Source organism: Lynx rufus, unplaced genomic scaffold (genome assembly GCF_022079265.1).
Source record: "Lynx rufus isolate CCGP_SWC_20201006 ecotype Redwood Valley unplaced genomic scaffold, mLynRuf1.p SCAF_8, whole genome shotgun sequence".
Taxonomy (NCBI): domain Eukaryota; kingdom Metazoa; phylum Chordata; class Mammalia; order Carnivora; family Felidae; genus Lynx; species Lynx rufus.
The window spans coordinates 11,741,920-11,762,786 of NW_025814896.1; the positions used below are offsets into that span (position 1 = coordinate 11,741,920).

The 20,867-nt window shown below is 52.4% G+C and overlaps 1 protein-coding gene across 6 annotated transcripts in view; it reads left to right on the forward strand.

The window, feature by feature from the left end:
• Positions 1-8,331, forward strand: part of UBE2V1 (ubiquitin conjugating enzyme E2 V1) — a 31,262-nt gene extending 22,931 nt beyond the window's left edge. For 5 of the 6 annotated variants that reach the window (XM_047067482.1, XM_047067481.1, XM_047067483.1 and 2 more), the window contains 2 exons: positions 5,405-5,530; positions 6,740-8,331. In XM_047067482.1, coding sequence (XP_046923438.1) covers positions 5,405-5,530; positions 6,740-6,886 — 273 coding nt within the window. In that variant the 3' untranslated portion in view covers positions 6,887-8,331. Of the gene's footprint in view, positions 1-5,076; positions 5,110-5,404; positions 5,531-6,739 lie in introns of those variants that run through there. The other variant, XM_047067485.1, reaches the window with a different exon arrangement.
• Positions 8,332-20,867: the final 12,536 nt, after the last annotated feature.

Genomic DNA, 20,867 nt, shown 5'->3' on the forward strand with positions numbered 1-20,867 from the left:
TGAGACCTTGCTCTACACAATGTTTTGCAGCTTCGTGTTTTTCACATAACAGATGGTGGAAGTCTTTCCATATCAGTGCATGTTGATCTGTCTCTTTTTAAAAAGCTTTATGTGACATGTATGATACGTGAATATATCCTCGTAAAAATTCTCAAACAATACAGAATATGTAAAGGAAGAAGTTTACTTTGTTCCCCTTAACTCTTTGTGTCAGGAAAAGAAAACCATGCTAGGTATTTCAAGAAAGCTAATTTAATAAAGGAAGGTGATCAAATTGGTGTTGGACTGCAAAAGCAGAAAAGGCACAGTGTGGGAGCACAGAGCTAATGCAGCAGGAAACAGTAACTTAGCCCTGGGGCCAGGAAGACTTGGGAGGCACGGGCCCATCAGAACCAAGCACCTGGAGGAGTGGTCCCAGGAGGCAGTGAAAATGCTTGGGGACATTAAAAGACGCTAGAAGTCACAGCAGCTCTCAATGCCACAATGAGGGGCTCATGTAGGCTGACATGGCAGGAAGAGAAATCTAATGGACAGGAACAAGTGCCTCCTTTCTCCTTTGTATTTTACATTAGATGATTGCGTGGTTAACTTGACAGTTTAGTCTTTAGGTTGAAGAATATTCAGGTCGTGCCGGCATTAAGTCAGAGAAAGGAATAATTAATGTCACCTGAAGATGGGTCCAGTGGCTTGCTCAGAAGGATACCCTGGTGGCCGGTGGGAAGAGGGAGAGGCTTGGTACGAAGGAAGGTTGTGTCTCATCACTGTCTGGAGGGGTGTTTTGCAGGTGCCGGTTTAAGCTCTAAGCCCACCTTTCTCAGCTCTGCTTTGAATACTGGGGCCAGGACTCTGCAAACTACATTTTTCCTTTGTCAGCTGGTGCTCTATTGGGTTCCTCCAATCAGGGACACAGGAGAGCGCCTGAAAGGCAAGAAGAAGGGCCTGTTCTGTCAGAGCCACTCTGGTAATGGCCCTTCATCCCAGCATCAGCAATGGGTCTCAGCCTCCATCCAACTCGAGGGGGCGCTCCCAGAGCTGGCCCACAGTGCCTCCTCAGAGGTCTGGGTTCAGCTCTGGAGACCTGTAACCCTGAGCCTCTAGGTCTGAAAAACTGGCTTATTCCCTCTGTTCCCCCAGCCAAGGGACACCACTGCTTTCTACCGGTTCCCTCTGTGTTAGCTCGGATCCCTTTCTGCCTTTTCAGTCCAGTGACACCTGTTTAACCACTTCCCTATATTAAATTCTCTGTTAAAGTACCTAATGCGGTATCTCCCTTCCTGGGCTGTCCCTACCTGCCATATCCCCGCTCTCCAGATTAACTGGGAGCAGCATTCAGTACCTCCCCTCTCACACCTCTTCCTGTGCATTTTCCTTCCCATCTTCAGAGCCACTCCATTAAGGATTTCTCACCTTTTAAAGGGCCCACCGCTCGTTCTCACGTAGCATGTGCCCACCTTGTGCATCACACATAACTTGTGTATACCTGCGTCAGATTTCAACTGAGGAGCAGTTGTCTGGTTGACCTGAATCACCTTTTTATATACTGAGATTTCGTCATTTTGCTTGTTTTTGCAATCAGTACCTTTTCCTTTTCTCATGTATCATACAGTTTAAAGATAAATTTTATTTCATAATACTTCTAGGCTTAAAGAAAAGGTGCAAAGGTAGTATGGAACGTTCCCATGTGTTCCCCTTCCCCCCCCCCCCCACCTTTCCCTGTTGTTAGCATCTTATGTTGGGATAGTACGTTTGTTACGACCAGTGATCCAGATACGGATGGCTTACTGTTAACCAAAGTCCATATTTTATTCAGGTGTTCTTAATTTTTACCTTGTGTCTATTTTCTGTTCCAGAATCCTATCCAAGATACCACATTATATTTTGTCATCCTGTCCCACAAGGGTGGCTGTGGCTGTGACAATTTCAGGTTTTTCTTGTTTCTGTTGCCCTTGACAGTTTTGGAGAATACTGGTCAGGTGTTTTGTAGAATGTCTGTATTGGAATTTATCTGATGTTTTTCATCATGATTAGGCTGGGATTATCTCCTGTATATAGTTTAGGCCCAGGAGAAGTTTGTAATCTCTAGGCTCTGGGCTCGTAGTGTCTAATGCATGAAACAACCCGTGTGCACATTCACATAGCCACACTTGGAGGGAGGTGTCTGCCTGCTTTTATAGGATGTACCTATTCTGCACCTTGATCTGTACCAAGAGCCACGTCTTGGCAGTCTTTGTCTGGCCTCAGTCTTTGAAAAGACGACAAGGTACCCGATTTTATGAATATGCCGAATTTGTTGAGTCAGTCCCTTGCAGATGGACATTTTGATTGTTTACAGTTATTTTTGCTGTTGCAGACAGTGTTCCACATTTTTGTGCATAAGTATGAGTCTGCCTGTAGGAAATACCTAGAAATGGCTTTGCTGGTTTGAGCTTGCGTGTTTCTCATTCTGATAGGCACTACCAAATTGCCCCATGAAGCTCAAGCCATGTCAACAAGGTGGAAAGCGTTTCATGATCAAACGATGAATCTGGAACAGTGTTCCTCACAGAGGTACCATGTTCTAGCACCTCTTGGGGCACATTTCCTTTCTTCAGTGAAACCTTTAGCAGGTCCCTGGAGCACTAGTAAACAGAACAAAAGAAGAAAACCAGAACCCTGTTTTCTACAAAAGTCTTGCTTTGGGCTTTTTAATGACCCTTCCGGTGTCTCTGTGTTCACTTGACTTGAGGCATTTTTTTCGTGGGTTTCAGTGAAATTGCCAGTTGAATGTCAATGGTCAGAAATTTAGTATTTCTTTTTTGCTTTCTAGGAAGTTCGTCACAGAATGCCTATTTTTAAATTAGACTTCATAGTGTCAAGAGTTATGAGATTTAATGTATGGAATAATCAGAAACCTGTTACCAAGCTGTCCACCTTCTTAACCATTTTGATGCTGTTGTTAATAGAATGATTAGTAAAAGTTTATCAAGGCTAATAAGCCGTAAAACGTTCTCACAGGTGAATAAGTTGATGCATCAGAAACTCCAAAATGTAGATCCAATATTTTAAAAAGACTCACTTTGATAATTACCACAAGCCCATGCCCCCAGGGACTATTCTGTATAAGAGATTCTGTCTTTCAATTGTGTGACAAACCATTGAGCATGAATGCTGGACACATCCAGAGATGAACTTGGGCTCATACAGTTAACAGATGTTGCTGATGGAGACCATGCTAGATGCTAAGGATAGACCTTTTATCGTATTTTCCATAAGTCCCTTTGGCTTCCTTCTTGTGTTTACTGATTTTTTTTTTTTTTTAACTTGTAAAGAGCAATATTCAAGTCCAGGAACATTTGAGTACCAATTCAGTTGAGACCCCTGTCCTTCTTGTTCTGAGTTTATCGAAGACGGTCTGACATGAGACTTCAGATGGGGAGTCAGGAAGACTTCTGAGAGGAAGGTGCCCTTGAGCCAAAGAGCTAGGATGGACGCAGAGGCGCAACCAGTTTCGGGGCCCCAAGGTGGAGAGAAGTTGGGGCTAGACGGGGCGAAGAATAAAAAGAGAGGAAGGCAGGGGTGCACAGCAGGGTCTGACCCAGGAACATGGGCTTCCTTCTCGGGTCACTAGCAGCCACTGGAGGGGTTAGGCCAGCCGGGCCACTTCTTGCTTTTGGAAGGTCAGTCAGGCTGCTATGTGGAGAGCAGATTGTAGGGGGAGCAAGAGAGCAGAGACCAGGGGTGCTTGAGAGGAGGTGCGTGGTGGAGGGAAGCAGGTGGGTGTGGAATCTCTCTTGGAGGTGGAAGCTGAGACTTTCTTGTGATTGGAAGGTAAGGGGTAAGAGAAAAGGGAATTCTAGGTGGCTGCCAGGTTTTGCTTTATCTAATGGCTAGATGGTGGTGCCACGTACAAGGGAAGAAGAGGGGAAGAGCAGGTTGAGTGAGGGTAGGTGGAAATCCAGAATTGAGTTTAGGTTTGTCACAGTTTGGAGTCCCTGTTACATGGATGTGTAAGGTTCCTGTGGGGATATTATGAATGCCTTCTTTTTTTTTTTTTTTTTTTTAATGTTTATTTTTGAGACAGAGAGAGACAGAGCACAAGCAGGGGAGGGAGAGAGAGAGGAGACACAGAATCTGAAGCAGCTCCAGGCTCTGAGCTGTCAGCACAGAGCCCGACGTGGGGCTCAAACCCACCAACCGTTGAGACCATGCCCGGAGCTTAACTGACGGAGCCACCCAGGCACCCCACATGAATGCCTTCTGAATTTTAAAACATGTTCGAGTTTTTTGTCAGGGATTGATCACTGTTTAGACATAATGTTTTCAAGGATTTAAATCACGTCTTCTGTAATTTGTTTCCCCCAAGACAGCTAGATGTCGCTGTTTACACAGGAGCCGTTACTGGTGCAGCAGGCACTGGGGAGGGGAACACTGGTGCCTGCGAGGGGGACCTATTGGAGGGTGGATGGCCTCTGCCTTCAAGGGGGCCAATATTATGGAGAGGCATCACCTTTCACGGTGGTGTTCAGACAAGTAAATGATAACACTGGGACTTCATAAACGAACAGAAAGCTGGGACTAGCTTGTCCTGTGTGACATTTGACCAGGTGATGTTTGAACTGGGTCTCCGTGGATGTGTGGCAGCTCAGGTGGGGGCAGGGCGCTCTAGGCAGACGGAACAGCCTGCCAGCAGCAGTGCAGCGAGGAGTCCATCGGCCTGGGGGGTCGGACTTTGCCGTGTTTTTCTACAGAACCCCCGTTGGCATTTGAAGGACAGGTTTTTCCTCCGCGGGCCTGGTATCTTTAGCCTCCCGCCTCACCCACTAAATGCCTGTAATCTCTCAGGTCAGTGTCACGCCTGCAGGGAGAGGCGGCACCTAGCAGTTGAGCTCCCTCGTGTGGCACCCAACCCCAGACGGATGATGGAGCGGGGAAGCAGCTCTCGCATCTGCATCCACGCCCTCTGACTTTGCCTTAATGTTGAAGCGAAGAGCTGCCTCTTCTCTGCTCTGCACATAGTGGCATCTGATGCATTGGCTGATGTCCCTGGCGTGAGCAGACGTTTAGTGTTGCTTCCCGGAGTAAAGAATACTCCTTACGCACCATTCCCAGAGCATGGGACAGATCTGCAAGGTAGAGAAATTAATAGAAAAACCAGTCCATCTGATCGGACTTAATACTAACTCAAAATTTCAATGATACTGTTTTAAATTGTCTGTCTTTTTATTCCCCCCCCAGAGACCAGAGTTCATATACACTAGTGTGGAGACTAGTTACTACTAACTTGACAAGTAACAAGTAGCCTGTGTATAAAGAAAGCAGATGCACCAGTTCTGCAGTCAGGAATAAATGGGGTTTCAAAAGATCTGCCTTTTTGAATTCATGGTTTGTAATTGCCTGATGTCTCTGTACCTTTTTTTTTTTCCAGACAATTTATGAAAACCGAATATACAGCCTTAAAATAGAATGTGGACCTAAATACCCAGAAGCACCCCCCTTTGTAAGATTTGTAACAAAAATTAATATGAATGGAGTTAATAGTTCTAATGGAGTGGTAAGTTGTTTTTCCTGCCCATACTTGTTTGGGTTGAGAAATGCTTTGTGTTTACCATCAGGGACACTTTGGCCCTCATTCCGTGTATTCCTTGGTTCTTTGATGATGAAATGCGTTGCAGTATGAACATATGCGGACTTGGGGCGAAGGCCTGTTCCCCAGCTGTATTTAAATCATCACTCATACGACACTTACTCTGGGCCAGCACCGTGCAGGTCACTTGGAGATATCGGCTCATTCTATTCATGAGGTAGAGATGAGGAAACCAAGGCCCAGAGATGCAAAATCTTATCCAGGATCATACTTTTACTTCCTGAGCCTTATTTGTGGTACATAGCATTTTTTTCTGTTTAACGGCCTCGTTTTATACTTATTTTTACTACCATATACGGAAAGCCAGTGTCACTTGTCGTAAGAAGGCAGTAACAGCAACAGTACAGTAAATGCTGCAAAATCAAAGTGATGTTAATCCATTCTTCCTCCGTGTGTTTCTTGCCAAAGGCTTTGCACCTTTGAGACCTGCTCTCGTTCAAAGGGAAAATCAGCAAGGGTTGAAGGGTTTTACACCTTAACATCATGTGAACTAAGCCTTTGTTTTGAGGTACTCAGAAGACTTGAAAGCAGACTGGGAAGAGACGAGCCTTGTTGCTGTGTGTTCAGGGTTTAAGGTCATATCTGAGTTCCACCTGAAGTCCAGAACCCGGAACTCTACCCACACTTTTGAAAATTTCCTCTGGGAATTGCGAGCATAACTTGAGAGTGTGACTCTGGGGCAGTCCTTGTCACGAGAGCATGGACCTGGGCCACCACCTGCCTTGGCTGTCCTACTGCCCTGTGCGTCGTTATCGTCCACCAGGGTGTAGACTTGAGACAGGACAGGCTGTGAGCAGTGGCAGCAGCCAGACCAAGAGAAGAGGCCACCGTTCTAGAGCCAGTTGGGTTGAGTCTCGCCGAGTGTGTGAGCCATTTCTCTAAAGGTGGCTCTACTTATCCGTAAGACTTCCTTCTCCCAAACAGAGACACAAACAGAAAAACAGACTGACTGGAGGGAGGGGATCGTGCAGGGGCTCTGCGTGTCGGGTCTCATTGTGTGACTGGCATGTTCAGCTTGAAAAGTGCATTTCACTCGTGTCGGTAGCTTAGCTCCAGCATGTAGCGATTCATTTGTTTGAGAGCCTGACGGTAGTTTTTTCGTTTGCCTTTTTGTAGGTGGACCCAAGAGCCATATCAGTGCTAGCAAAATGGCAGAATTCATATAGCATCAAAGTCGTCCTGCAAGAGCTCCGGCGCCTAATGATGTCTAAAGAAAACATGAAACTCCCTCAGCCGCCCGAAGGACAGTGTTACAGCAATTAATCAAAAAGAAAAACCACAGGCCCTCCCCTACCCCCCTCCCATTCGATTTAAGCAGTCTTCATTTTCCACAGTAGTAAATTTTCTAGATACGTCTTGTAGACCTCAAAGTACTGGAAAGGAAGCTCCCATTCAAAGGCAATTTATCTTAAGATACTGTAAACGATACTAATTTTTTTGTTCATTTAAAATATATAAGTTGTGCTATAACAAATCATCCTGTCAAGTGTAACCACTGTCCACATAGTTGAACTTCTGGGATCAAGAAAGTATATTTAAATTGGTTCCCATCATAACTGGTGGGGCACATCTAACTCAACTGTGAAAAGACACATCACACAATCACCTTGCTGCTGATTACATGGCCTGGGGTCTCTGCCTTCTCCCCTTCTCCTCCCCTGCCTCCCTGCCTGCCTCCCTCCCTCCCTCCCTCCCTGCAACAGCCCTCCAGCTTGGGGTGGCTTGCTAGAGTAGGTGTGAAGGTTTCAGGTCACAGCCTGTGGGACTACTGCTGGGTGCGTGGGGGTGCTCCAGCTGCACCCCTGCTTTTTTTAAGTCTTAAATGATGCCCCCCCACCACCACACACCCCCCCCCCCCAAGCCATTGTCCCTTCTTCACTTTCCACCACCACCCTTGGCCGAAGCATAGATTGTAACCCCCTCTGCTCCCCTCTGAAATTGGCCTTTGGTGAGGAATTCAGGGCTCTCCCCATATCTTCTCCCCCACCTTAATCGAGGGGTGCTGCTTTTTCCTTCCTCCTCCTCAACTCCCTTTTTGTACCATCACCACCCAACACTTTCCACAATACTTCCTTGCTTTGGCCAGAAGCCATCAGGTAAGGTTGGAAAGAGTCTCTGACTTCCCTCGTTTAGTTTTGGAACCACATTTACTCACTCTCCACCAGCCTGGGAATGAATATTGGGTCCTCAGCCCTGCCACCCTCTGCTGTCATCGTCAGCTGATGCGGTTTTTTTAGCTCAGGTTTTGATAAAGTGAAAAGAACAGTCACCAGGGGTACTCACACCTGCCAGCTCTCAAAGTTCTTGGTGGTTAAACTTGGAGAAAGGCCACAGAAGACACTTGTAAGCACACACGATCCCTCTGAATGAATTTTCTTTTCCTGTAATTGCTTTTGCTTTTAAAAATTGAAGAAGTTTTACACAGGGTTCTCATGTGGTCATCTTGCAATCCGTTTGGGTCTAGTTTGGAATGTGGCAACTGGAACAAAAAGAACCTTGAATTCGGTGCATACTTTGGTTTTGGTGCTGCTGTTTCTCACGGTCCTCAGCAGGGATTGAGAAAGAACTCGGTGTGCACAGCAGATCCCCGAAATTGGCGGGCTTGACTTCCTGGCAAATTGCTGCGTTTTTCCACTTTTCTGTTCAGGACCACTAAATGCTGAGATGTGGATGCATACCGAAATAAAAGCGATTCATTGTGTTCTAAAGTTTTTTTTTTTTTTTTTTATTTAGTGTTTGTGTAAAACCACCTTTTGAAGCAGCAACTATCAAGTCTGAAAAGCAATCGATGTTTCCATTAATCTTTTTCTGGGGGAAACCTTAGTTCTAAGGATTTAACATCCTGTAAGTAAAGTTTAACATAACAGTATTCCATAAGCAGCCTTTTTATTGTCAGACCATTGCCTGATTTTAATATAATAAAAAAAAAAAAGTGTGCGTTAATATTTAAGAAGCTGTGCCCTTCTTCCTCTTGGCTTGTAATTTAGGAACGATTTAATGTCTTGGATGCTTTGGGATTCAAATTGATGTTCCCAAAGCGGGGGTCGGCAAACCTTCTTCCACCGAGGGCCTAAGTCAGTAAATCCTTGGGCGGCTTTGTGGGCCAAGAGGCAAAATGGAAGGAAGACCCTATGTAAGTGTTTTATTCGTATAGTGAGAGAAAACAGATTCCCACAAAATTTTTTTATTGATGAAATTCAATATCTAACAATTGAGTACAATCCTTTTTGTAATGTTACAAGTCTGATGAAAAAAATGGAATTCTTTTTTGGGGGGGATAACGTTTTGCTTCATGAGAATTCAGAGATAGTATTCCTGATTATCAGGGAAGTTGTGAAAATCCTCCTTCACCCAGGGGCTGTACAAAAACAGGCAGTGGGCCGGGTTTGGCCCGTGGTCCACAGTTTGCCAACCCCTGTCCTAGAGGATTGTAGTGAATAAGGGGGGGGGGGGGTGCTCTCCTTTAAGTAGCTTTGTTAAGTCCCTTGTAGTGCGTACTTACTGGCTGGATTTAGTCTATTGGGAAGGGGAAAATGGGACCTTCACATGGATTTCTGGTGCGTGAGACCAGAATTTTGTTTGACAGTGGAAACGTGTCTGCGGCTGTTTTTATCCAGGATTTGAACTTCCTGCTGCGGTCCCAATGCCAGCAGGCACGACTGGAGTGCCCTGTGGCAGGGGCCGGGCCGTTCTCTTGTGGCTGCTAGGGCCAGCTCAGATGTCAGAGCCTCATCCTCCAGAAAGCACAGCCCGAATTCCTGCCAGATGGTCCCTGGGAGTCCTGTGGAGTGAACCACTGCCTTTCAGCTCCCCTGAAGGGAGTTTGCCGGGACCCGTGTGGGTTCTTTGCCCTCCGTCCTCAGTTCCCCTGAGGGAGGAAAAGGACGGGAGGTTCTAAACTTACTTCACAGTGCTGCTGGGAAACCCCAAGGCAGATTCGGGGCCGAATCTAAAGGTGACGGCTCCCATGTGCTGTGTGACCTCCAGAAGGAGGAGCCATCGGAGATGCTGGAGCGTGCACCTTTTACCTTCTTAGCGGGCTAACAAAACTGACCTCAGAGCTTTGGAAGTTCGGCTCGAGTCTCGTGGTAACTGTTTGAGTCTGATCTGCAGTTATGTGCCACGGTCATGTGCTCTGCTCTTCCTTGTTGCCGGCGGGTTTACAGGTGGTCTGCAGGTCGGGCCTAGATTTAGGGCAGGGAAGACGCGCTTGTCTGGGGGCCTAGTGTGCCGCTTCACCGGGTGGCCTGCTCGGACCTGCCGGGTCTTTGCTCTCGAAAGAAAGAAGATGCATCTATTATTTTTCACTGGGTAGAACCGCGGGGTCCGGGGGTGCACGGAGGTCTGCACGGCGACCTGACAGAGTGGACGAGAAAGCACACCCTCTAATGCACCCAGAGCAAACCTGCGGTGGGTCTCCAGGACCCCGGGACCTTTGACCACGATCTTGGAGTGAGGGCAGGGCCCTTGTGTGTCTTTTCCTGTCGAGGAAGTTCTGGAGCCCTTCAGGTGGGGGCAGGTCAACGGCACGGACAGGCTCCGCGGTCTGCCGTTGTGTCCACCCCGGCTGTCGGGGCTCCCGGCTCCGCCTCTTGCCCTCCCGTACTCTTCCCCTGCGTCCCAGGAGCCCGTGGACGCTAAGCCACGTCCCCCTTCCTTGCTTGTGTCTGCTCCACACTCCTCATCAGAACCCCGGGCGCGATGGCTTGCCATTAGGGCTGTCCCCTTCCTTCCTCAGCCGAGGAGGAAATTCTAAGGAAGGGCAGCTTGTGAAAGCGTGTCTTTCCAGGGTGAGTCCCAATCCGCCGGGGCGGGGGCTGGACGGGCCACAGAGCTCTGAGCTGTGCGCGTGATAACTGAACATACCCCGAAGGCTTTCTTGTGGGGATCACAGGAGGCTACCTGCCCTTGCTTGTAGTCCGAGCCTCCACTGGCTGGCGGGAGGTGACCTTGGAAGAGGGGAGGCCTAGTGCCGGAGCTAGCCTCACTGCTGCTGCCGGACTTCCCACCGTGAACAAGAAGGCACGGGCCACACGTCGGAGTTTGGGGGTGGGTGAGTATGGAGGTGCTGCCCAGTGCTCGGGATGTGGGCTCAGCGAACGCCAGCTCTTTGATTTGTAAGAGAAGCTGTGAATGCAGATTTTTAGGTGGAATCCACTTCACTCCCCGCGTAGAACAGAGACCTTCACAGCTTGTGGGCCACAGCAGAGAGCTCTGTGGACAGACGGCTCTGTCACCAGCTGCACCTTGGCCCTCCCCTGGTTGTTATCACGGTGGCCTTTGGCCCCTGGGAGGCTTGTGGTCCTGGAAGCCCCGCCCACGGGCATACTGTGGGTCCTCAGAGCATGGGCAGCACCACCCGTAGCACAGGTGGAAGCTTCTAAGAAGCCGAGAGTTGCTGCAGAATTCACGAAAAACAGACCCGTGTTTCACGGAGTCCAATGCAGTCCCACTGTGAGACGTGCCATCGTTTTTATGTACCACGAAGACAAAAATGCTGTCGCTGTTAAATGTAAGACACTACTGATTACAAGGAACGTCCCAATTCCACAAATGTTAAGATGTGAAGGTGTCCATATGGTCACTTGCGGCAAGGACAGAGGCGGTGGCCTCACTGGTGGTGACGGACAGTCGCCACATCGCACCCCCCGCTGAAAACACTGATGTGCAAACCTACGACGGGCCAACCCGAACCAGAGACCCCATCTCTGCCTTTACTAAATACAGAACACACGGACCTAGGAAGCACTTCCAACAGCAGAAAGGGAGTAGAGCGGAAGGTGAAGTTCTCTCTGGCCACTGAGCCATCGTCTCCGGGCCAGCACCTGCATCGTGGGCCCTTCAGATCCGGTCGAAACCAGGCCTCCCTCCACTCCCCTACCTCCTTCCCACCATTTGTTTTTTAACACAACCGGGAACGTGGCCTCCACTTTGCTCTCCCCCTGCAGGTTTTTCTTCCTAAACGGGACCTGCCGAGGTCCCTGGGGAGGAGCCGTGTGCTTCTGAACAGCCGCTGAGCACCCAGTAGGCGGTGGACCCCCACCCCGCTCCCCCGGCCCTGAGGGGCACCCAGGCGGTCTCTGACGTTTTGCAGCCCTCACCAGCCTTAGGGTGCGTGTGGGTGTGCGTGCACACATCTGGAGAGTCAAGTCCCGGGAGTGGGCTTCTTCATCCAAGGACGTGGGCACTTAGGGTCATTTTCAAGTTGCCTGCCAAGGGGATAGCGTCTCACCCTCCCATCGGCAATGTAGGACGGGTCTCTTCCCCTCCCTGTCCCTCTGATCTTACCTCTCTGCCCGCCCATCTTTGAGCTGAGTTGGCTATTCCACAGTCTCGTGCGTTTTCTTAGGTGAGAGGCTGGGTCCTCTCAAGTTGAAAAGTCGTGTTTTTCCCTCCCAACCGTGACCTCTTTGTTAGTTTTCCCTACCAGTTTGTAAGAGTGCCTTACATAGAAGAGTTCTCGCTGTCTGAGACGGACATTTGACGCATACACGGACGGGTCTGGTGTTCTTGGCAGGGTTAGCTGATGGGAGGCCACCTCCACCAGCCATCGAGGGCCCTGCGGTACAAGTAGCTCAAATTGGAAACCTTCGCTTGTGGTCAGCCGGGGACGTTTTCAGTCCCTCCTCAAGGCCTGTCCGCCTCAGGGTCCTGTAAATGAATAGGGGTGAAGACAGGCCCACAGAGCGGCTTTCTGACACCACCCATGGTTTGCTGCGTGACACGGGTGTGTGTCCTGATGTGTCCTGATGTGTCCTGCCCCCGGCAGTGCTTGGAAGGGCACAGACTTCGTGCCGATGGGTGGGTGCACTAAGAAACTTCTTGCTTCCAGAAGCCGGTTCTCACATCCACCAGTACCTTCCCAGCCCAAGTCGCCATCACCTCCCTGGGTCCCCCCCTCCCGCCCCCCAGCCCCCACAGGCCATTCCCCACACAGAAACTCAGCCTAGAATGCTCGTCATGCTCTTCTCTGTGTGGCTGGCTCTCCATTGCCAGGATAGCGGCTCGTTTATATCCTCCCAAGAGAGGCTTTCCCACTCCCTGTCCTCCTTTGGGCACAGCACCCACTTGTGTTTTGTTCTGGGCAGTTACTGACATCTAACAATATCTTCAGTTATTCTTTTTTCCCTCCTTGGAGCGGACCTCGTGCAGGTGAGGGCCTCATCCTGTTTATCCCATGCTGTGCCCCCCATACCAAAAAGCAACACGCCAAAGCTGAAACCCGTTAAAAGAGCACATGAGTTACTCCCCAGGGCTGGCTGGGCCTGGGCCTTCCTCTCCCGGCCATGGACAGTGATAAGGGAAGGGCCTCGATGGTCCGTGAGGCCTTGGGCTGCCCCTCCATGAACTCACGGGGTGATGTTTGGACAGCCGGGTGGATGGGTGAGTTGGTGGAGGGACTGGCTGAGTTTGGTTCTGGGGGAAGCTTGTAAGTGGTTGTGTGGATGCAAGGACAAGCATAGGAGTGAGGAGAGGTGAGATCTTCACGTAATGTATCCCACGACCCCAGCGACGAACCCCCGGGGTCAGGTGGGCCAACCCCAGCTCATCCGTCTACCTGCTGTGTGGCCCTGGGCAGCCTCCTTAACCTCTCTCTGTCTACTTCACAGGGTTATTCTAAGGATTACTGGAGGTTTTACGTGTTGTGGGATTCTCACAGTCCTCAACACACAGCAAACCCTCAGGAAACGTTAGCTCCTGAACGCTGAGCAGAACAGGAAAGAAACTTCCCAGGTCTGCGGACATTTGGAACGAGTTCCGGCTCAGAGCTACGCACCCGGCATCGGCCAGCAGAGGGCGCCCGCGCGCTGCAGACCGAGGCGCGGGCTCTGGGGCCACACCTCCGGTCCCAGCCAGGCCCCCGCCTTGACAGATGTGGCCTCTGGGCAGGGAGGGACCACTTCAGAGCAGGGCTCTCAGGAGCCTGCGTGCATTTGGCGAAGGGGGACTTGCAGGAAACACGGGGGGGAGGGGGGTGCAACCTCCCCGCCCCGCCCCCATACCCGGAGAGCTCTACCCCAGCTACACCCTTGCTGCCTCTGGCTTCAGGGGTCGCAAACCCAAATGCTTCAAAGGCTTGATGGGGGCCACTGCGAACTGGAAAACTGACCTATTCAGCTCTGGAATATGGACTCAGGGTGGCCACATCTTTTGATTTTTCAAAAGAGAAGCCAGACATCAGTATTTAGTAAAGAACCTCAATTTTTATGGTGGCAATGGATTAAAGGCTTTTTTTTTTTTTTTACTTTTAACCACCAGTTGCCACCTCTGAGCCACCTTGTATCTTTGTTAAGTTTATTTTTGAGAGAGAGAGAAAGCTTGAGTGTGAGTGGGGATGGGGCAGAGAGAGAGGGAGAGAGACCGAATTCCAAGCAGGTTCCTCACTGTCAGCACAGAGCCTGATGCGGGGCTCGACCCCGAGAACCATGAGCTCATGACCTGAGCCGAAATCAAGAGTCTGACGCTTAACCGACTGAGCCCCCCAGGCGCCCCCGAGCTACCTTTTAATGCTGCCTTGAGATAAAACCACGTCCCTCCGTTTCCTCACCTGCCCACCAGCCGCCCTCCTTCTGGCTTCAGTTTGCTGGTCACCCCCGCTCTGGGTTCGGTTAGGAGCCACACCCCATCCCTGAGCTTTCCCAGTAGAGCTTTCATTCACTGGTTCATTCCTTCGTTTGTTCCTTCGACAAGCGACAAGCGACAAGCATTAACTGCATGCTTTCTACCTGCTGCCTGCTGTGCTGGGGACACAGCAGGGAACAAAACAACTCCTGCCTTCGTGGAGCTGCGGACTGAATAAGGGAGACAGACCACAGATAAGGTCATTTTCGAAACATTAAACACAAGTAAAGGAACAGGATGGGAGGGCAGCACTGAGCAGGGAGGGCCTCTCTGAGGAGGTGATTGTAAGTGTGTGGAGGAACTGCTGTGCCCAGAGCCTGGCAGGGTGGACAGTTCCAGGTAAAAGAAACAGCAAGAGCAAAGGCCCTGGGGTGGGAAGATGCAAACGTCCACGGTGCCTGGCCCAGCGCAGGCATTCTGTGAACAGATGAACAAGGAGACACAGGGATGTGCTGTGCCGGGTCCCGTGCTGGGCACAGGGGAGGGCGATGACTGATGAAGAATGAATGAATGAATGAATGAACGAACGAACAGACCCAGGGCTTGCTGGGGCCTGCTGCTCCTGCCCTGGATTCATTAGCTCTGTCCCAGGCCTTTCCCTCACATGCGCTGGCCTCATATGCAGCCCGGCTGGGAAGGATTTTCCATTTCTAAGGGCCCTTGCACAGCCCCAAGACATCCCCCACATCTGCCCTGAGCCCCCTTTTCTATGTTCTAGAAACAGGCTCAGAGTCCGCATGGGCTTGTCAAGGGGTATGGGGTGCCAGTAGTGGGCAGGAGGTTCCGAGAGCATCAGGCCGTTCCTCAGAGAAAGGCAGTGACCTGGGGCCACAGAAGCCCTCACCCCCACCCTTGTCCTGCGTTGAAGTCCAGCCTGGATGAAATGAGATCTTTCCTAAAAGGCAGCACGTTGGCGCATCCACTCATGAGTGAGGCCTAGAGAGAGGACAGGTCTGTCTGACACTGGTTCATTCAACAGATGTTGGGAGGGCTTCTGCGCCAGGCCTTGGGGTTGCAGGACAGGCAGGATAGGGCAGAGAAGCCCCTTGCCCTCACCCAGCTGTCGTTCCAGGCACGGGAGACGTGGGAAATAATGAGTCTATAAGACAATTTAACTACTGGATCGGGGCGGTAAAAACAGCACAGTGAGCTGATGTGAGACGAGAAAGGGTGTGGGGAGAAGATCTCTAAGGAGGTGACATCTGAGCTGAGTGCAGGTTAGGGAAGGAATTGGCAGAGGGAGCTGAGGGTGCCAATGTCCTGAGGCTGGCATGAGTTCGGTGGGATGACAGACCGGCAAGGAAGCCAGTGCGCCTGGAACAGAGTGTGAGAGGATGTGGGTGGTAGGAGTGGGGTTGAGGCAGACCCTGCGGGCCCTCGAGGACCTGTGAGAGCAAGAACGGGGTGGCCTCGCGAGGTGATGTGAGGATAAATGAGACAGTACAGAAAAGGGTCTGGAACACAATACCTCAATCATCCTCCCCAGGTCTGGGCCTCGGGACCATTCTAGGAAAGGCCATGAGGTCTTTCGGGCCCTATCTGTGGCTTATAGGGTCAGTAACCCCCTCTGTGCGCCCAGGTGCCCCCACCAAGGCCTGGGGGATGAGAGTGAACACCGCCTGTCGTGAGGTGGTCCCCGAGCTGCGCGCCAGTCTATAGCAGTGGCCTCCCCTCCCCAGGACCTGCCCCTTGGTGGCCACATCCCAGCCATTCACAACTTGGGGGCACCTCCCCCGGCCTGGTCCAAGTGCCAGCCATCCTGGGTCACCCTGACCTGACCGTTTGACCTCGCTGAGCCTCAGGCAGGGCCGCCACCTGCCCCAGCCAGGCCTGCCTCTCGCCTCCTCACCCCACCCCCACAGCGGTTCTGGCGCCCAAGCCATGGGTTCCTTGGAATGTGATTATTTTTCTTCCCAGATAATTCAGGCCAGAAGACTGGGCCGGCCACTTCCGGCCACACTGACCCCACTGCCTTCCTGATCTTTCTTTCCACTAACTTGACACTGTGGTCAGAGGCCTAAAGCCAGACCCAGAAGCCCCCTTGCCTCCCCTTCTTGCCTGGCCCCTGATCAGCACCCAGCTCTGGGAATCTGACTAAACACCAGGACCCTCAGCTGCCCCTTTCCCACAAACCCCAACTGAGAACATGCTGACCCAGCCATGGCATCCAGCAAGTATTATACTCTACGGTTTATAGAGCGATTCCAAATCATAGAGCTCCCCAGGGCTCCCCAGATAACCCACAGATGTGTCAGCATCCACACCTCCAGATTCATTCATTTAACAAGTATTTAATGAGCACCTACTGGGTGCCAGGCTCTGCCCCAGGCCCGGGGGATATAGCAGAGAACAAAACAGGCAGAAACACTTGTCTTCATAAAACTGACATTCTGGGGGGTGGGGGGTGACCACGGAGGGGGGTACAGGAAGAAAAAATAAGTAAAAACTCAATTATGTAGCATATTGGTTGGCAATAGATGCTATGGTGGAAAATAAAGCAGGGTAGGCAGATGGGGGTGATTGGCGTGGGGCAGGAAAGGCCTGCTATTTGACAAGGTGGCATTTGGACAAAGACCCGAATAAGACGAGGGAGTGAGTCATGTGGATCCTGGGGGTGGGGGGGCGGAGAGGAATGTTCTAGGTAGAGGAAACAGCCAGTGCAAAGGCCCTGAGGCAGGAGCATGTCTGATTTGTTGCAGGAACAGCCAGGAGGCCGGTGTGGCTGGAGCAGAGTGAACGAGGAAGATAAGGGAGAAGATGAGGCCCGACTGACAAGGGACACATCATGCAGGGCCTTGTAAAGATTTGCCTTTTTTCTCTGAGGGAGACAGAGACCGTGCAAAGGAGGAACAGGATGTGACTCGGGTTTTCTCAGTCCTAGCTGCATGCAGAGGACAGACCATGGGGGTGAGGGTGGAAGCAGGAGACGCGGAGGTGACAGAGACGGACCAGGGTGCGGAGGGAGGAGAGGACGGGGCTGCCGCAGGTGTTCCCAGGACACCGGGTAAGAAGTGACTGGACGGCGGACGCCATGCTTCACTGGTTCAAGACGGACATTGTTCCACACTGTGTGCACCTCTCCAGTCGATTTCCATGGCCTCTCGGATTCACGGAAACCAGACTGTTGGGGTAGTGGAGCACCTGGGGTGGGTGCGGGGGTCGGGGAGGGGAGGAGCAGAGACCCCCCCAGCTCTGGACCCAGTCCAGGGAGGCCGGTGTTGACTTCTCCTGCCCCGGGGGAGGCTCGGAGGAGCCAGTTTGGGGGGGGCCATTCAGCACTGGGTATATTCCACTGCGTGCGATGCCAGACGGAGGGGTCAAGGAGGCTGGCGGGTCCAGAGCCGAGGGAAGAGCTGGGACTGGGGACAGATGCCAGGGCTGAGGACAGACGGCTGCAGTGGCCCGTGTCTGAGCTTCCCAGAGGCAGCATGGATGAAAAGAAACAGGGAGGCCCGTACAGCCCTCTGCTACTCATGCTTTCGAATTAGGAAAAGGTCTCCTTCCTATAGGCACAGCCACCTGGGCCGGTGGTCTGGGAGTCGACAGCCTCTGCCTCTCCCTGTGGGTGCAGCCCTGCACTGGTCGCTGCACCCCAGGCCCCACTCAGCCCTCTGCTCCATGACCTTGGGGTCTTCCTGTGTTAACAGGATAAAACTGAGGCCCAGAAAGGCTGAGTGACTGGCCCGAGATCACACAGCTCTGAGCCACAGTGAGATTCACTCTAACCAGTGTGGCCTTGAACCAGTCATGCTGCCATAATTACCTGCCCCCCACCCCCCTCCCCATGACTGTCAGCTCCTTGACCAGCCTGGTGAGGTCAGTTTATTCAGCGCTGACTGAATAAATCCTGGTGCCTGAAATACATCACACCCCCCATATCACTTTTCTTCCCCACCATCCTGTGATGTCGGTGCCCCCATTCTACAGATGAGGAAACTGAGACTCAGAGAAGTTAAGTCACTAGTGTAGTGTGGCCCACCAGACCTGGGATCTGAACCCAAACTGTCTTCGTCCAGAGCTTTCCCTCTTTGCCCCCAGTGGGGCAGGGGAGCCAGGTAACCCAGGGACTAAGGATAACAATCAAACCTTAAGAGCCACCTTCTGCAAGCTGGGCACGTTACAAAACTGTCTTCCCCCAGCCCTAAGAGGCAGGGACTACTTATCAAGCCCATTTTATGGAAGGAGAAATGGAGCCCTAAAGGGAGTCCATTGGCCCCTAGAGCTCCTGCTGCCCCCTCTGACCCCAACTTTCCCAAAGGCCCGGAGGTGGTGAGAGGCCAGCCATGCTGGGTGACCTCGAGCAGTTTGCTGGCCCCTGAGCCTTGGTCCCCTCAGCCTGACCACAGATTGTGACTCAGAGCCCTGAGTCCCCCCCCACACACACACCCACCACCACCGAGAATTCAGCCCCAGGAGGGATACTCCAAACCCCCGCTCACCCCCAGCCCGGGGCCAGATCCCCTGGGCCGGTGCCCCGTGACACGGTCACCCGAGGCCAGCACTTCCTACGAAATCACAGATACGTGCCAGAAGAGGGACCCCCGCCTCGGGGCCCTGAACCACGCCCGGGGAGCCCGACCCCCGCCAACCAGCCAGGGCTGAACCTGCACGCGCCGTGCAAGCTCTGCTCCGCTAAATCACAGAACTGGGCACCGGGCACTTGGTTCAGTGAAGCACCTCCGAGTTCCTGGAAACAGCACAGCCCCATGCTGGTGGGGGCAGGGGGAGGGGCCCAGAGAGGGGCACCAGTGGCCCAAAGACGCCCAGCTGGCAAGTGGCTGATGGGTGCCCCTGGAGGGCCCGGGAGACGGGTACAGGGGGTCCTTGAATCTGGGGGGCACCTGAGACTGTGCACGTGTCGAGAAGCTGTACAACGTAGCGAGTGGGTAAACGTGGGCTCCGAAGCAGTTAGCCGGGGTCCTAACCCCAGGCCCCTGACATCCTTCTCTGTGAGTTTGGACAAGCCACCCGACCTCTGAGCCTTGAGTGTCCTGGTCTGTGAAATGGTCATGATGACGGACCCTTAGTGTGGGTTTCGCAGCGTGAGGAAGCCATCAGTCCCGGGCCTCCCTCGGCACTCGGCTCAGGGGCTTTCGCGCTGCAGAAGTTCAGGTGGCCACTGACAGGGATAGTGGGTACAGGGCCACTTCCTCAGGGCCCCAGGGCACCTCCACCCTCCCTCCCTAATTTCCTTCTTGGCTCAGCACATCTTGATTTCTTCTCCCCACTCTGGGGCCCTGGGATCGATCAGAGGGGGTCCAGACAAGGGGATGCCCGAAGGAGCAGCGAGGGCCTGACCCAGAGCTCCTGGAGTGACACACCCTAGATATGGAGCCACACCTGGGTTCCAGAGGTTTGGGCCTGGGATTTTGCAGCCCTGGTCCCTCCCTGAGCCTCAGTTTCCCCATCTCCGCAATAGCAAGAATGGTGCGTCCTTGTCGACCGTGAATTGGCCTGGAGAGTGAGATTAGGCTGGGGTCCTGTGGCAGAGAAAGGGGGGACCTCTGGATGTCCAGAGTGGCCAGGAGAGACCCACGCCCCCTGTCGCACACCACATGGGGTGTGGAGCCAGCGAGGCAGGCGCCCCACCCCCACCCCCACCCCAGGCATAGTCACCGTGGCTCCTAAGAGAACTCCCAGTGAAAGGCCAAACACCCCCAAAAACCCACCCCCCCACCATCCCTCCACCCCAGAATCCGGGCGGCTCTTTGCTGCACCTCACAGAGGCTCTAGGAGTGTGTGGGTTGAAAACCTAGCTTTTGAACTTTTGGTTTGCTCAGCACAGCAAGATGCCCACGGCCAAGGCCAGCGGGCAGGCCCAGCCCCCGACTCAAGTTCACGGGTGCCAGAGCACCCCACTATTCATACGCCATCCCACTCTCTCGCCTCAGCCCCCACCCCAAGAAGATGGATTTGTCAAAGCCAAGTGCACGTGTGATTGCCACCCAGCTGTATTTTTATGGGCAAATGTAGGACTCACCTAAAATGTTCTTTTTTTTTTTTTTAAACGTTTATTTATTTTTGAGACAGAGAGAGACAGAGCATGAACGGGGGAGGGGCAGAGAGAGAGGGAGACACAGAATCGGAAGCAGGCTCCAGGCTCTGAGCCATCAGCCCAGAGCCCGAAGCGGGGCTCAAAGTCACGGACCGCGAGATCGTGACCTGAGCTGAAGTCGGACGCTTAACCGACTGAGCCACCCAGGCGCCCCTACTTTTTTAAGTGTGTCTGTGCACGTGTATGTGTAGACAGGGAGGAAATCCAGAAGGAAACCCTCCAACATTTCACACCCTTACTCCAGCCCTTGTCAGCCAGGGGCTGCCCCCTCCCTGGGACACTTGGCCTTGCCTGGAGACATTTTCAGTTGTCACAAGTCAGGGGTGCTACTGGCAGCTGGTGGGTAGGGCCCTGGGGGGCAGCTAACGACCCTGCACCGGGCAGCCCCACCACGGAGGATGGTCCAACTCAGAATGTCGAAGGTACAAGGTGGAGAAGCCACGCCCTGGCCTGCGGGAACGTGGGCGGCTTTTCTGTCCCCCACTGGGGTCCTCAGAAGAGAAGTGATCAGGAGGACAGACGGACGATGCAGCCAGACCGCTGGGCTTTTACATCGCGGCCCGGGGC